At 38.8% G+C, this 16,786-nt stretch overlaps 1 protein-coding gene across 3 annotated transcripts in view; it reads right to left on the bottom strand.

Moving 5' to 3' along the window:
* LOC126348329 (serine/threonine-protein phosphatase 2A 56 kDa regulatory subunit epsilon isoform) overlaps nt 1-16,786 on the bottom strand; it is a 267,854-nt gene that overhangs the window by 16,879 nt on the left and 234,189 nt on the right. For 2 of the 3 annotated variants that reach the window (XM_050002345.1, XM_050002347.1), the window contains exon 9: nt 12,608-12,837. In XM_050002345.1, coding sequence (XP_049858302.1) covers nt 12,608-12,837 — 230 coding nt within the window. Of the gene's footprint in view, nt 1-11,876; nt 11,946-12,607; nt 12,838-16,786 lie in introns of all 3 variants that reach the window. The other variant, XM_050002346.1, reaches the window with a different exon arrangement.

Here is a 16,786-nt window from a genome sequence, read left to right as displayed (position 1 = left end):
GTACTAGTAGTCCGTCATAAGATACTGTTTGTTTTCTCAATTGGTGTCACTAATCTTTGCACAATGACATCAGGTTGGTTAGACTTCAGGTAGGGTCCTGGCATCTGCTTGCCACAGTAAATTTCGAAGTTAAGTGTGTAAAATGTTTTGACATCACACAAAGCATAAATCTTGAGCCCACATTCTGCAGGCTTATTAGGGATATAGTGTACAAATCCACAGCATCCTCTGAAGGGATGCAACATTTCGTCAATAATGACTAACTTGCTGACATTGTACTGAGCAAGACAATTGTTGACTAATTGATGGAAGTCCCAAACAGGCGCTAGTTTGCCACTTTGTTTTCTTTCATTCCGGGTACCTAGTCGTCGAACCTAAGGGTTCAAAGCAGAAAGCAGAAGTGCTTATAGCTGAAGAGAGCTCGTAAAATATTCATTCCTCTACCATCTGCATCCCACAGTTCACAGCAATTCGTGTATCCTCCTGTCTTTATACCTATTAGATATAATGCACTTAAAAGAGACTTCATCTCTGGTTTTGTGGTGTGTGTGCAGTCTCGTCCTCTTGAATATTGAACTTCAGCTCTTTTACTATTCTGGATATATCTGTTTGTATTTTCCACAATGTTGTCAATCATCCCATCAGTAATAAATAGGTAAAATGCATCAATTTCTTTTTCCGTAATTTCAGCACCTGCTCTTGGACTTGGCAAAACTTTTGGGATGTTATCGGCCTTAGTTTTAGAAAAAGAAGGAAGCAGTTCACTTATACAAATAGTTTGTTTATCTTTTCCTACATAAAATCGGTAATCATCTGTTCGTTGTTTCCCCTCTTCAATCAGGCAGTCATCTGTTTCCTCAGCTGATTGTTCGGAGTCACTTCTGGTTCCAACCCAATCAAAGGAAGGGCAATATGCGAAAAATACTGAATTATCTGCAAGCTGTCCTGCAATAACTGTGCAACATTTTATAGGTATGGTGACTTAATCGGAGAGTTTCTTTTCATGATGGCTACCATGAATTTTTGGCACACATTAAAACACCAGTAACTTCAACAACTGATACATCAGTTTGGGTTCTGTTTCATAGCAGCATTTGTTCTTTACTGCACAGGAGGAACTGTCCCTTCACCTTACCTACTGTTCCCATAATTCTCCCACCCTAAAGCTCCCAAGTCTCGTCCTTGGCAACCAGTCTTTCTGTACCTTTATTCTGTTTCCGTTCCATTGGTTTCTCACTTCTCTTTTTTTTTCATTTTTTATCAAAAACTTTCTCCTATTTCAGCCCTGTAAGATAGTTAAGTGGACCTATGCATCATTCAACATTATCTGTATGTGATGGTAGCTTCCCATTTGTTCAACTCTGTACGTCAACAGGACCAGATAATGACAGAGTATGTTTTACTGAAGAGATTTGACAGTAAAGAGATATTGCAACACAAACTACAAATCCATGAACACACATGGTGTCTTAACCATTTTGAGACTATTTATCACCAACAGAAATCAGGACCAAAGTGAACACCAGTCCAATGTTCAAGTTGCATACTTCACAAATCCAAGCGCTGCTGATACATCAGTGCTAAGAGGTTTCCTTAATTTGTGTTGTAGTTCCGCGAGTACAACAAGTCTGAGAAATGTGGTGCAGTGAAACACCCACACTTGTAACCTGGTTTTCTCTTACCGAAGCATGCAGAAACGTAAGGCTATTTGCGACTTACTGTTACTACAGAAGATGAGTACATAACCTTGCTACTGTACAGTAGCACTGACAAGGCAAAATGACCGATTGTTGGGATGTGATGGCCTTTAACGAAGCTGTGATTTGTGAGTCTGTGAAGGGTGTAAGACAAAAATTAAGTCATACAAAGTATATAACTACAAATTTATTCCATTAAAAGAGGAGTTAGGCTGGAATAAATTTTGTGCTATTGTCCACACTTCCAACAAAAAACAAAAATTTCGTGCAATGCAAACAAAATGATTGTATTCTTGCTTATTCCACCTCTATCAAGTGAAAAGTACGCACTGCACTGAACAAAAACTGGGCACCTAGCAAATTCACTTTCATATCCCTGTGACATCTGGTCATGGTAATTTTGCATTTCTGGGTTAACAGCGAGGTCCATAGGTTATTCATTTCTCTAATTTATTTTAGTAATTAATCACCGTTTAGAGACTGCACTTCATCCTTGTTTCACAATTTCTGGTACTGCTGTTACAGATTTGGTAGCGCCTCGAAAGTGTGTGCATGTCAGCATAATTGTTAAGACATTCTCTTACCAGATATTAAATATTAAAATAAATTTACAGTAGTCTTCAAAAAAGTTTTATCTCTATAAATGTATGTACAAACAGAACAATATTTACTGCTAAATGATCAGTCATTACATTGTTATACAACTTCCTTCTGTTATTTAGGCTTGTCTGACATTTTGTGACATATCAACTTGCACTTGAGAATGGCTAAAAAGTTGAAATCATGATTACACTAAATAAATTTCTTCCGAAACAGCTGCATATGTAGCAGGAATGCTACAAGTAGATTCTACTTGTACCGGTCAACAGACTTTTTAAGTGGGATACAGTGGAGACTTAAGAGTGGAGTTGATGGGCACATGGAAACAGTGAGTTTGGAGATGACATCACAAGACCTGATGGTGAGTTTAAACCGAGTATACAGAACTCGTTTCTGGTCTTTCGTCACCAAACTACTGTGTATCTACAAATTATATGAGGTGAACATTTTATGTTAGATATTTTGGTTGGTTTGACTAGCCAATGTGCTGAACAACACATTAATTGCAATTTTTTGGGAATGAAAACATGTTAGTTTTGCCAAGGCAAGGGAATGGATTTCATTTACTCACAGACAAATAGATTTACAACCCAGCTTAAAAAAATTAAACATTTTTTTTTAAGACCTTTGATGTGGAGCACCAAGTATCCTGTATATTTATTTAAAAAATGACATAGATATCTGATCATCCTTGCTTCAAAATTCTTCTAAGTGGCTGGTCCTCAAAGTGATAAGTTCTTAACGAGGGTCAAACACATGGTGATTTAAGAAATTCCTTGCACATTCTCACACATAACATAACTCATCTTGCATAAAAGGAAATTTACTTCGAAATTAAAGCTTTTCAAACCACCATTCACAATATTTTCCCTGAGACCTGTTAGGAATAGGTTCATTTCAGCAGTTGTCAAAGAGCGCCAGAAAACAGGCATTACTGTGCATTTGCAGGTATGACAACATTCGAAGCCTATACATTTGAAGGTATAACATATTAAAAGATCTTACATTATGTCATAAAAGAAACAGGACATCAGAGGATACTCCAATAGCAATGGAATTTTGTAAACCATACAAAAATGCATAATTCGATTTTAAGTGCATAGTCGTATGTCTAGATTTACAATGACTAAGGCCCCAACCTGATACCAAGCTTTTCAGTGCATTTTTGGGATGTAAATTTTCTTGGAGTACCAGTAGAGTATTATCTCATGTTTGGTTGTTTATTATGGCATGATACCATAAGTCCTAGAAGATGAAAACATGCATTTGAAATTCAGCGAACAGTTGGAACTAGCCAATATTGTGGAACGAAACTTTTCGTTTCAAATAAATTGACTGCCTTAGCGGAGAAGACTAATAAAAGTCAAATTTCTTTAGCAAACTGATAAAAATAACTTCATTGTTTAAGGCATTTAGCACTTGACTGAAAAAAATGTCGAAATAAAATAAAATCAGAAAACAGAACTAATAATATATTTTAGCCTTCTGTAATTATGTGAATGTATTTTAATTCACTGGATAGCTTCTGGCCACAGAAATCCATTTTGTTTTCATTTGACATGGGAGCTGCAAACAAAGAGGAAACAGCAAAATCACTAAATGTAAAAATGGGTCATTAATATACGATAGAGTGCCGAGGATGGATTTTTTAAAATGTCCCTCTTTTTGGAGGTATGTTGATTGCATATTCATGGTGTGGGGGGAAAAAAAACACCCAAACACCCTTAGCCATTTCTTAGATGCCTTTAACTATTTTCACCCCAGCATCTGGGCTCTGAACCAAAGGATAGAAAAGTCTTTAAATTTTTCATTTTAAAATACTGTTCTGAGACAGACTATTGGACCAGTGAAGGATGGAGATGACTACTGAAGAAAGAAAAATGATGAATTGCAGGTGTTGTACACATTGATGGACACCGCAGCAGTGATTAAAGAGAGAGACTGAAATGATAATGGACATACAAAGCACCAACATTACCAGATCACGAGGCAGATAGTGGAAGAAGACATTAGAAGTAACAGCCCAATGGGGAGAACACAGCTGAGATGGAATGATAGTATACGAGAGGATACTAGCATAATAGGACCAGCGTAGGAAGAATGCATGGACCAAAGAAGGTGGGGGTGGCTGATTGGTGAGACCACAGTCCAACTGCGGTTTGTGTGGTCAATGGGGAAAAATATATTAAAAACAAAGATTCCAAGACTTACCAAGCGGGAATGTGCCGGTAGACCTGCACAATAAAATACACACAAACACACACACAAAATTACGGACTTTCGCAACCGGCGGTTGCTTCGTCAGGAAAGAGGGAAAGAAAAGGAAAGATGAAAGGATGTGGGTTTTAAGGGAGAGGGTAAGGAGTCATTCCCATCCCGGGAGCGGAAAGACTTACCTTAGCGGGAAAAAAGGATAGATCAATTTTGTGTGTGTGTTTGTGTGTATTTTATTGTGCCTGTCTACTGGCGCTTTCCCACTTGGTAAGTCTTGGAATCTTTGTTTTCAATGTAGTATTAAGTACAATATAAAAAGTGTGTTTCATTTGCCTGCCAAGATTAAAACTCTCCTTGGCATGGTTACACATGAGCTAGAACTGAGGATGTCTGGTATTGTCAGAATCCCTTGCTGTTTTGTAAAAATGTATTTTGGCCAGAGAATTTGTACTGTTGTTTATTGCAACTGTGTTGAGCACCACTACAACACACAATTACACAACTTGAGAAATCTGCAGTGGCAGAGCGCTGTCTACCCGACAGACACAGATAAGTAAAATGCGGAATTATGAGGGCAGTGTTGGTGTATTCACAGCATGAATCAGTTCTGATGAGATTTAGCAAACAGTGGCCTCATCTGATGATGTTAGCACATGGATGGCCAATGTAATGTGTCTAGATGGCTGTATGATCTGGGTGCAAATCTGACAAGAATATAATCAGTTTGTCATCACTGGTTCTCTAATTAAAGGCAACATTTCTTTTTGTAACTGCACACAATTTCCTCCACATTCTACACACTGTTAACTGTGGAATGACACATCTGACCCACCAAACATTTGCTGTAAACTACTGAAATGTATTAAAGAGGTATGACACAATATTACAATGATATCCAAGAACAGAAAGAATTCAATTTCACACTTTTAGCACAATTGATATGGTCATCTAATGGTGAAAAAACACAGGAATGAAATAATGAGTGAAGGAGATGATTTAATATCTCAAGATCAGAAGCACCACATTAGACGCATACTGAAAACAGTATTTGACATGACTAGGTGCCAGTCTTAATCTTTCCAGGTGATCTAATAGCAACACAAGATGCACGGTTCATTTTTCTCATTAGCAATGATATACCACTAACAAGAAGCTTTGTCATCTTAGGATGCATTACTACTCAAAAATCATATCAATTTCAGATGGAGCATTATTTCTCCAAAGCACTTTTGAAAGCATAAAAGAACATGTTTGCAGTAAATCAGTTCGGTTTTGACAGTTGCAAAGTGAGAAGTATACAACTGTGGACTTGGTGTAAAACACAATCTAACAAGACTTACAGTAGTTTAGAAGAAATATTGTAAATATTAAACTATGTGAAATGCAAGTATTTCACCAGCCTGGAATGTAAAAAGTGAAGTAAATGTTTCGATGACAACGACATTAATAAAATTGACATTAGGTTGAGACGTATCATAAAAACGAGTTACAACCTTTGCCAATTGTCTAAAGTGGAACGCAAACTCTCCCATTTGGTCATACACACTAAAAATAAAGCCCAGTACTGGGAATAGTCATTTAAAACAGTACAGAGTGTCTCAGTACAAGTGTGCCGTTACAATGGTCATCATAATAAGAACAGGTAATTCTAACTGAAGATTTATAATATCATTATATTTTTCCAGAACTTCTAGGAAGTCCTGCATCATCACAATTGAGATTTATGATGGCTCAGCTGCAAAATATCTATACAACGGGGTTGCAAAGTTTTTAATCACCTAGTCAGAAATCACCACACCACCAAACCACAGCGTACCGCAGGAGGAATGAAAAACGACACAGTGCATCCCACTGATAAAGTAAAGTATTAGGTCATATTTTGGTTCTGGCAACAGCAGAAACGTTGCAGCAATCGGGTCATGTTGAGATTCAAATTTTACTGCCGCATAATATCGTTGGTGTCCACAGATGTTGTTATGTAGACAGTTGTCCTAGCAGTGTGTGTTTTCTGTCTGTGTGTGTTCCTTGCTCAGTGTGCGGTCCTTTTATGAATAAAGATTTTCGTTAAACACGTGTCACTGCCTTAATTTCAAGTCCTAATCCTAACAGGTTATGTTGCCCAGGTCACGCGATCAGTAAAAGCGATACTCTTCATTTATACGGAAACGGAAATTTGTAAGCTGAAGTGCGGGAATAAACTGAGTCCGTTAACGCGACAAATATAGCGCACATGGCTGCTGCACACAGAGTTCGAGTGGAAACGTTATCATGTGATAAATACGACACATGAAGAATTCAAGTCGAAGCAGTACTCGTCAAGAACGACACGTGGGGGTATGTATCTGAAGACATACCGCAACCTGCAGCGACTAGTGAAAGTGCTCCACTCGCCGCTGCAGAAGCCGCGTACAAAGCGTGGTTAGCTGCAGGCAGCAAGGTGAAGGCAGACCTCACTCTATCCATCAGCCCCACAGAATTGAAGCAAGTGAAGAACTGCAGCACATCACATCAGGCATGGCTCAAACTTTAATCAATTTACGCATCCAAAGGACCTGCTCACAAAGCAACGCTACTGAAACATCTTACTCTTCATGAGATGCAACCTAGTGACAATATAACACAGCATCTTAATGAATTCTTCGATACAGTGGAAAAATTACAAGCAATGGACGTCGATATAAATGGTGATTTATTGTTGATAATGTTGCTCTACAGTTTGCCAGATGGTTACGATAATTTCAGGTGTGCAATCGAATCTCATGATAACGTACCAGATGTCGAGACACTAAAAGTGAAAATCTCGGAAGAAAACAACGCGAGAGTTCAGAAAGACAGTGAAAATGTGAGTGCTATGATGTTTGTCAAACCGGTCGGGCCTAAACATTTCGTAAACAAATCAAAAGGTGCATTAAGTGACTGTGGCAAATTGGAACAAAATTCAAAAAACAAGCCAAGGCAGGAAAAATCATCATTCAGGTGCAGTTTTTGCAACAAGAAAGGCCACAAAGAAGGAGAGTGTTTCTTCAAAAGCAAGCTAACTGCACAAGCTGCAAATAAAATTGATAAAGCTCACTGCTGTTTCTCCATTAACGAACATGCTCCGAAGTCTCAGGACCAAACGTTTGTGGTGTATAGACAATGGTTGCACATCACACATGTGTAACAACCCTAAAGTGTTCACAAGCATAACCAAAACACAAGAAGTTTAATGCTCCCAGACAACAGTGCTACGCAAGTGACAGCTAAAGGTGAAGTATGCATCAAAATCTCGGCCAGTGATACCAACTCCATTACGCTGAAAAACACTTTGTATGTGCCAAAACTCGAACCAATCTAATCTCAGTTGCAAAGGTTGTGGACAGCAATCACACTGTAACCTTTGAGTAAAAACATGCAGTTATAAGGGACAATAACGATAAAGTTAAGGTGATTGCAAATACAGTTGGTAACCTGCTTTACTTGCATGAAAACAGCCCAAAGGCCTGTACAGCTGCAGAGACAAAAATTACGAAAACTGACACGCTAATCTGGCATGCTCGATTAGGACACTTGAACTCTGGAGATATGATTAGAATGCTCAAGGATGAGTATGTGACAGGCTTGAAATTCAGTGAGTGCACTATATGTCTTGAAGGAAAGCTCACATCCATCCATTTCACCAGGCGGGATGAAAACAAAAGTGGGCTTCTGGAGTTAGTGCATTCAGATGTCTGTGGAACAATGAGAGAAAAATCTAGGTGGTGCAAGATATTTTGTAACCTTCATAGATGACCACAGCAGACGGTGTCAAGTCTACTTTCTTCAACACAAGGGGGAAGTTGTGGACAGATTTGTTGAAATCAAGAACTTTGCTGAAAATCAGACTGGATGTAAAATCAAATCTTTCCAGTCAGATAACAGCAAGGAATACTGCAAGGAAAGAATGGACTCCATCTTCCAAGCGCCAGGAATACAGTGATGTCAAACAGTTCCTTATACACCACAACAGAATGGTGTTGCTGAACGAAAGAACCGATCCCTGGTTGAAGTGGCTCACTGCATGATGCTGGAGTCTGGAGAGTCTGGACAGCCACCATCACTTTGGGCCGAAGCTATTAACACAACCAACCACATCCGAAATCGCTGCGTAACCAAAGGACTTTCAGGTGGAATTCCATATGAAAAGTGGATGAAGAAGAAACCAGACCTGTCACACCTTCGTGTATTCAGTGAAAGTGTCATCATCCGAGACAAATCGCCAAACAAGGGGAAGTTTGATCTGAGAGGCAAGCAAGGAATCTTCGTAGGTTACTCAGACCATTCAAGTACCTATTGTGTGTGGGTGCCAAAAGACAACAAGACACACACATCACGAGATGTCAGGTTCCTTGATCATAACAGTTTTGAACCCAAGCAAACTTATGTAGACCTCTCTGCAGATGAACATCATCATTGCCAAAGAAAATGCATCTGCATGGACCTTTCACCAGGAGACTTGAGTGACAACAGAAGCTGTGTGCCAGAATCATTCTCTGATGAAAACCACTTTATGGTTTTGAAGAAGAAGAAGAAGAAGAAGAAGAAGAAGAAGAAGTCACCTCGCTACCACACGATATCATTTCAGATGATAACCTGTCATGTGACGAGGACAGCAATTCCTCAAGTGTCACACCTGCTCCACAGCCTGCACCAAATGTTTCAAGTCATGACATCAACTTTGCTGCTAATTCAACAGAAATCAGTGTTGAGGGTGCATTGAACGGTCCAGATAGTTAAGAATGGTTTAGCACTATATACGATGAAGTCAAGTCGCTAGTCAAGATTGAAACCTGGGACATCGTTGACAGACCAGCAAACTGAAAAATAATTGACTGCAGAACCGTCTTAAGAAACAAATACGGCAGTGATGGATCCTTGCTACGAATAAAGGCCAGAATAGTTGCACGAGGATTCAACCAAAGATCTAATGTTGACTTTGTGGAAACATTCTCTCCAGTTGCAAGAACCGAATCATTCAGACTCCTCATTGCTCTGGCAGTGAAGTTTAACTAGCATGTCTCGCAGCTGGGTATCACCACTGCATTCCTCAAAGGTGAAATTGATACTGAAATCTTCATGGAACAGCCGTACTCATTAGCCAAGTTCTTACAGAAGATGAGAGATGTTGAGGAGGACCATCACATAGCCAAAAAGGCAGATGATATGCTCCAGAAGTTTAAATCTGGTAACAAAGTGTGCAAGCTTACGAAAGCTATCTACGGACTGTGCCAAGCTGGCAGACAGTGGCATGCCCAATTAAACGCCACATTAATGTCAATCGGATTGCAGCCCACTAGTGAAGATCCTTGTGTATATGTGGGCAGTTTGGGAAATTCTCAATTCTTCCTGCTCTCTTATGTTGACGACATCATAATTGCGTCATCAGACCCAGAAAGGACAAGGCAGATCCAGGAAAGTTATCTGCCAGATTCGATGTCAAGGATCTTGGACCCGTGAAATGCTACGTGGGCATTGACGTAAATCAGTCTGTTGACAAACTCACCCAGTGTGAAAGTGGCTACATCAGAGAAGTTTTACACCGATTCCAAATGGATGACTGCAAGCCCGTAAGAACCCCGTTGGCGACTGAGATCAAACTGGATGTTACAGCTGCAGGTACAGCGGATAGGACTCAGTATCCGTTCAGGGAACTGCTCGGAGCGTTGATGTACATCGCCATTGGCACGAGCCCCGATATATGCCATGCAGTTAACAAGCTAAGCCAATACAACAACAGCCCTAATCTTGTTCACTGCCAGGCAGCTAAACAAATCCTTAGATACCTCAAGGGAACAACTGACAAGAAACTAACCTATGTCAAGGATAACAAGGAAATATTCAGTTTTGCAGATGCTGAGTTGGGAAATTCTGATGCTGACAGGAAGTCAAATTCATCTTGTGCAAGTCAGCAATCTTATGGTGTTCACACAAGCAGAGGACCGTCGCTCTTTCATCAACTGAGGCTGAGTATATGAGTATCTCCGATGCAGTAAAGGAAGTGATTCACCTATCAACCTCCATGAAGGAGCTGGGTTTAGCGGAGCTGTCAAACATTATACTGTTCAATGACAACCAGTCAGCTGGAAAATTGGCAAATAATCCAGTTTCCCACTCAAAGACAAAACATACCCACATAAAGTACCACTTCATTCCCCAGGCCCTGCAAGATTATCCACTGAAACTGGAATATCTGTCAACAGAAGACATGGTAGCAGATGTGCTGACGAAGGCCCTTCCTGTGGCGAATCACGAGATGCGTGTTGTTGGACTGACTGCAAACCTAGAACCACAAACTTAGGGACTCAAGTTCATCAATTTATACCTGTGTAAAAATTGAGGAAACATGTTGAGATTCAAATTTTACCGCCATATAATATCGTTGGTGTCCACAGATGATCTTATGTATACAGTTGTCCAAGCAGTGTGTGTTCTCTGTCTGTGTGTGTTCCTTGTTCAGTGTGCAGTCCTTTTATGAATAAAGTTGTTCATTACACACGTGTCGTTGCTGTAATTTCAAGTACTAATCCAAAAACGTCAAAGCGGACAGCTAAAGAAGCCAGCTGTCACTCCTGACTGATGTCACTAACACCTGTACCTCCTCTTCATCTCTATTTCAAACTATCAGAGTGAAGTACATAAATGTTAAATTAGAATTATGTACTTTCACATACTAGTAGTTAACTGCCAAGTCACATAGATGACAAAACAAACACAAAACAAATTACTTTAACAGAGGAGAGACTTTTAAAGACAGGTAAATGTTTCTTTTTTCATCAATCACAAAAGTACACAAAGCCATCTAAGACCCAGAAGGTTAGCACAATAGTTGAAGCAAAGGAAGGGAGAAATAGTTCTTAAACATAATCTACACATTTATACAAACAAGAATACAGGAAAAGTTATTAGTTCTAACACGGAGATAAAAGAGGTTCTACGGTGAAGAAACAGTTCATCAGATGATGCCACAACAAAGTACTCCCAAATTTCAGAGGGCGAGATGAATAACAATGTTACAAAAAAGCGAACAGCCCCATGAAATATGACAACAATAACAGGATACAAGAAATTCAACTGCTAAAAGAAATAGCAACATTTCTCTCTCAATACAAACAAATGGGAAAGCAAATTGATAGTATGATGAGCTCAGATAATTGAACATCAGAAATTTCTTCACAGAAGTTGAGTGGAAAGACCAAAGTAAATTAGGGCCGGTATTACTGAAGAATGTAGAGTATATAATTATAATCTGACCAAAATTATTTCCCAACCTCCTTAAACAAAATCTGAAATAAGTGTCTACAACCTGTGTAGATGAACTAACTTAACAAAAATGATCAACACAGTTACCTTCGATACGCTGCAAACCTCAATCTCGTCATTAATCATTTGTTATTGGCCAAAGTTTGGTCTGGTGCACTGGAACAAAATAACAAATTTTTACATGTATTTTTTTCCAGCACACCGGTAATGGTTTAAAGCTGAGCCACACAAAGCACCGAATAACAAAATGAGTATCGGCTCAGCTCTTGAGATGTCCCCATTTTATTTACATAAGAAACCGTAGGTGTTATTCATTCTGATAAAGTGGCTTTTACACTGCTTCAAGGTGTGTAAAGTAATCATCTATACAACAGACTGAAAGGGAGGACGGAAAATTTCTTTCTACTGTTACAAAATAACTTATTACAACAAAATCTGGGTACAGAGCAGTCCTTACAAACTGAACAACTGTATGCATGTTCACTACAGAATTCATGTATTGATCATGACTTTTCACCTTTTGCAACATAAGGGAAGAACTAACTAACCAACCAACCAATTGCTCAAAGTTCTTTTACGGAAGCCTGTGTGAATCAGAAGTGTCATTGGGTACTTCGGTGAACTATTAACAACTGAACATTTTTCTGAAAGGTCTGTGCAGATGTTTTGTTTTTCTAGGATGTGGGGGATGGGGGAAAAGTGAGGGAAGGAGTTGGAAGTTTGCCTGAAACTAAGCTAACATCTAATATTTAATTCTCCTTTGTCACACGACAATTGATAGCAAAGTTCTACAATTTATGTGAGTCATGCTTACTTACTTCTGCCTGTCAGCTTTATATGAAGCTGTGAGCTCATCAAACAATTTGCTATTCATCTCCATGAATGTTTTGAGCACATTGTACACAAGGGCCACAATAGTCTGATTCCAGTGTTCCTTACTTATTCGATACAGAGCTGGAAACATTATTGGCATTATCACATTGTTGTGTTCTTCTATTAAACTCATGATGTATTCATTGTTCCAGAAGTACAAAGCACGCTCAGCAACCTGAAAGAAAAAAGGAATTAGCCTATAAAAATAGTATAATCCAATAGAATATAAGATGATAATTAATGCTCAGCATTACAATATTACACTTGGCATCAAAAATGTCCATGCAATTACCTTAAAGGAAGCTTCCTTGTATTAAATTGGTTATATGTACAGCACTTTGCCATTCTCATTTTCATCTGATTTCAAAGCAATAATCAAAAAGCCTACAGCAGCTGTTTTACACTTGACAAAAGCTTAGAAAACTCCCAATCTTCGAAGCTGATGTATCAAGTGTTTTGAGAAGTGCTTCGTACTGCTTTAGAAAGTTAATGTCTGGCCAGTGACCTTCAAATTATAAAAGCAAGAAGAAAATCAAGGAGGGCCTGTCTGTAAGGTCCCCCTTGTTAGATAACTATTGTATATGTGTCAAATTCGTGCGTGATCACAAATGTTTGTAATCCGAGCTAGAAAAGTTGGTGACTTGAATGAACAAAAGAAGAATAGACTGACTCCAGGCTGTCCAACTGCCCTTTAACCACCTTAATGTGGTATCAGCTCGAATGTGAAAATGGTACATAGAACTGTTTCCCTAAATTCATTTAATTTCTGTTCAAAATATTATTTTTCAACAACTAATTGGAGTTAATTACAAAAAATCTTCTATACTGCCATTGATTATTGTTATTTTGCAATACTTAAGTCAAAAATTTGGGCACTTTTCAAATCATGCACAGGCATATCTTGTTAATTTTAAATTAAACAAAGTTATAAATTATTAGTTGTGAATGCTGAACAGCATATGCGAAGAATTACAAGTTGAGACTTCGAGAAGGGTTTGAAATTGAACAGGAACGGGTGAACACAATGAATAAAAGGAACTACAACTGAATGACCAACATTGGGGCTAGAATGGGGAACAGGAGAATACCTAACAGAATGAGAATGATCAAACAAGCCCAATGTGGGAACAGCAGAAACGGAACTATGAAGAGACCAAAGCAGGAATGAGGAACAGTGTAACGGTAATGAGGAAGAAGATTAAGGTGGGAATGACACTGATTTTAAGGAAGTGGTGAACAACTGTGCCTTACAAGTTGGTCCTAGGGCCTACCATTCAGTTTAGTAAACCATTCCTTTGGAGTTAGTCCTTTGCGAATGTCCCATCTAGTGGGAAAGCCTCTGAGGATAACTCATACTAAGATTTCACTAAAGAAAATTCCCCACAAAGCATAACAATTGATTATGATTACAAATCATGTTACTATGGAATCTTTGTGCCCATACCGCATTCCACATCTTACAGAACAACGTAAATTTTATATTAATTGAAAATTGGTTTTCACACTTAGCATGGAACAGTAGTCAGAGTCATTTCATGAGATGGAAGCTCTGTGCAGCACGTTGAGAATGTTATAAAACATTGATGTAGGATAGGTGAACATCCATTTTCCAAAAAATGTAGGATGCAACACCTATCAGCATAAAGGATGGACTCATTCATCAAAGTTGAGTGGGAGATGGAAGAAAAATTTTGTGGTACAGGCTGGTAGTTTTGACAGAGAAAAGATATGAAGATAAGAATAAATTCCACAGTAACTAATGGTTGATGTTTAAAGTCTAAAAGAAGTGTTGGCAATATCTAAATTCATATCAGCTATGGTATGTCTATTGATCTAAGACATTACAACGCTCAGCTACGGTAACAAATACGGGGTCACAATGGCGTGTGTTAGAGGACTGTAGCTTCGCTTGTGCACAGTGTAGGGATTCTGCTGGTGGATGGTGATGTGAGATCAGCATCTACAGGTTGCAGTAGAGTCAGATAGCATGCCCACAACTGGAGTAAATTTCAAACACGTGCAGCCTTTAAGACGCAGACAGCCTTCCAAAGTCTATTTTCCATTGTTTAATAAAACTTTCAACAGTGAATAATGGCACTACAGATTGATTTGATTACGAAATGCTTTGCTTGTTCTCAAACGAAGTGAGTACACCTATACCTACAGATACATTAAACTGCAACATTATGTTAAGCAAGATTATCAGAGACTAGTGTGTCACAATAATAAATTGTCTTTGTACCATATCTTTTTCTATACTTGCTTGCAGGCTATTCAAACTCCTTCCTTAGCCTATTTTTATCACAGTTTCTCAACTTACTACACCTGTGTGAAGCCCAGAGCTGAACTGTCTGGAATGTTCCTGTATTAAGGTAAGGAGGTATGTTCACAAAGACGCAGACTTCAGGCTGGCGTAAGATGTGAGTCACAGTGTTATCTGAGTTATGTTCTCAGCCAGCCTGACTTCTGGCATCAATAGGAAGAATGAGTCAACAAAATTTTAGTGTGGATTCATGCAGTATCAGCTCGGATGCCTGATCGTGGGCAGCAGTGGATAAATTGCTGGCATAGGAATAATCAGGTAGTTTGGCCGTAGCCTACACGATCAAACTGCCCTTGCCGATTTCCAACAGTCAGGAGCGGTGAAGGGTCTCACATATCCATAGGTCCAGTATAACAGGGCTACCTTGGAACAGCCTATACTATCTGCATCTAGCCGTCTAGCGCCGAGGTCCCATGTTCCATGGGGTAGTGTTGAAATAGCCAAAACCAGTAGATCTATTAATACTACAAATGAATTTAAATATATGAAATGTACTTCCACTGTACAAAAACCTCATTCCTATTTCATGTTAGTAGATGGTATAAACACACTACTCACAGCAGAGAAGCCCAACGTTGCATTCACACTGCAAAAGTAATGTGGTGAGACAGGAAATTGTTTTAACCAAGTAGGTGGAGTTTGATCATTTCTGAGAAACAATCTCAATGAAAAATTCGCAAACATCATCAATGAATGCTACTGATGAGCATGTTCAAAGATCACCAAACTCTTGCATTTCTTCATCAGTTATTTTTAGAAAGTGTAACACATAATTTTGGTAAAATAAACATTATTAAGAGCTCAACAAGCAGAATGATCTCTCTGTGCCAGAACACAGTAAACATAATTTTTTGTGTGATAACATTGTTTTAAACTCATTTTTTTTGGGGGGATTGTGAGTGCCTCCGTTCCTTAGACTGCTGCTTTGATTCTGGAGCACGACATGACAAACCCAAGTTTCATCACCGCTCCCAATTCTGTTTAACAGTTCATCTCCATTGCCACTTCATCAAGTAAGAAATGTCAAAGTACTGCCAAGTTGCTTCATTTTATAGACAGCCATAAGTTTTTTCGGATCCCAACAGGAACACAACTTGTGAAAATTTAAGCAATTTGTGACAATCTCATGAAAAATAGTTTTTGAAATTTAAAGAAACTCATCACAAAGCATTCCCATTGTGAACTGTTGGTCTTAACAAATTTTCTCATTCAATTTCTCAAGTTAACCTTCACTGACAACTGAAGATCATCCACTCTGTGCTTTGCCATGGCCATTACTTCATTCATCATTAAATTGTTTTACCTGCTTTCTCACCAGTACAGCAGTCATTACAGTTTCACCATAAATTTCTACAACTTCTTCATGAATTTCAGCTAGCTTAACATTCTTCGTGTTCAAAAACCCTATTACTAAAGTTGGAAGGCTCAGAGAGTCCTTAAACATTTTAAACGATCACTAACGAATGTAAACACAACACAATCTTGCTGTAATGAAGTCAGTGGAAAGACAATGAACCAGAGGGACAAGTGTAAATGTGGAGAACTGCGACACTAGTGCTACAGTGATGGTAGAATGAAAGGAAACTTACTTTCCAGACATACCTAGTTTCAGTTTTAGTATGTAATAAATGGTTAGACAGGTAAATTTTAAAGTTTGTCATGCTAAATGCTGGGGAAGGGCGGGCGGCGGTGGTGGGGCAGGGTATGTTGGAGATAATAATCAATGCGAATAAATAATTTTTATTACCTATAATAAGAGTGTCTGACTGTTATTCTTCTTTTGCCTCTATTTAAGCTGTCA

This window comes from Schistocerca gregaria, chromosome 1 (genome assembly GCF_023897955.1).
Source record: "Schistocerca gregaria isolate iqSchGreg1 chromosome 1, iqSchGreg1.2, whole genome shotgun sequence".
Taxonomy (NCBI): Eukaryota; Metazoa; Arthropoda; class Insecta; order Orthoptera; family Acrididae; genus Schistocerca; species Schistocerca gregaria.
This window is presented reverse-complemented; position numbering and strand designations above follow the sequence as displayed.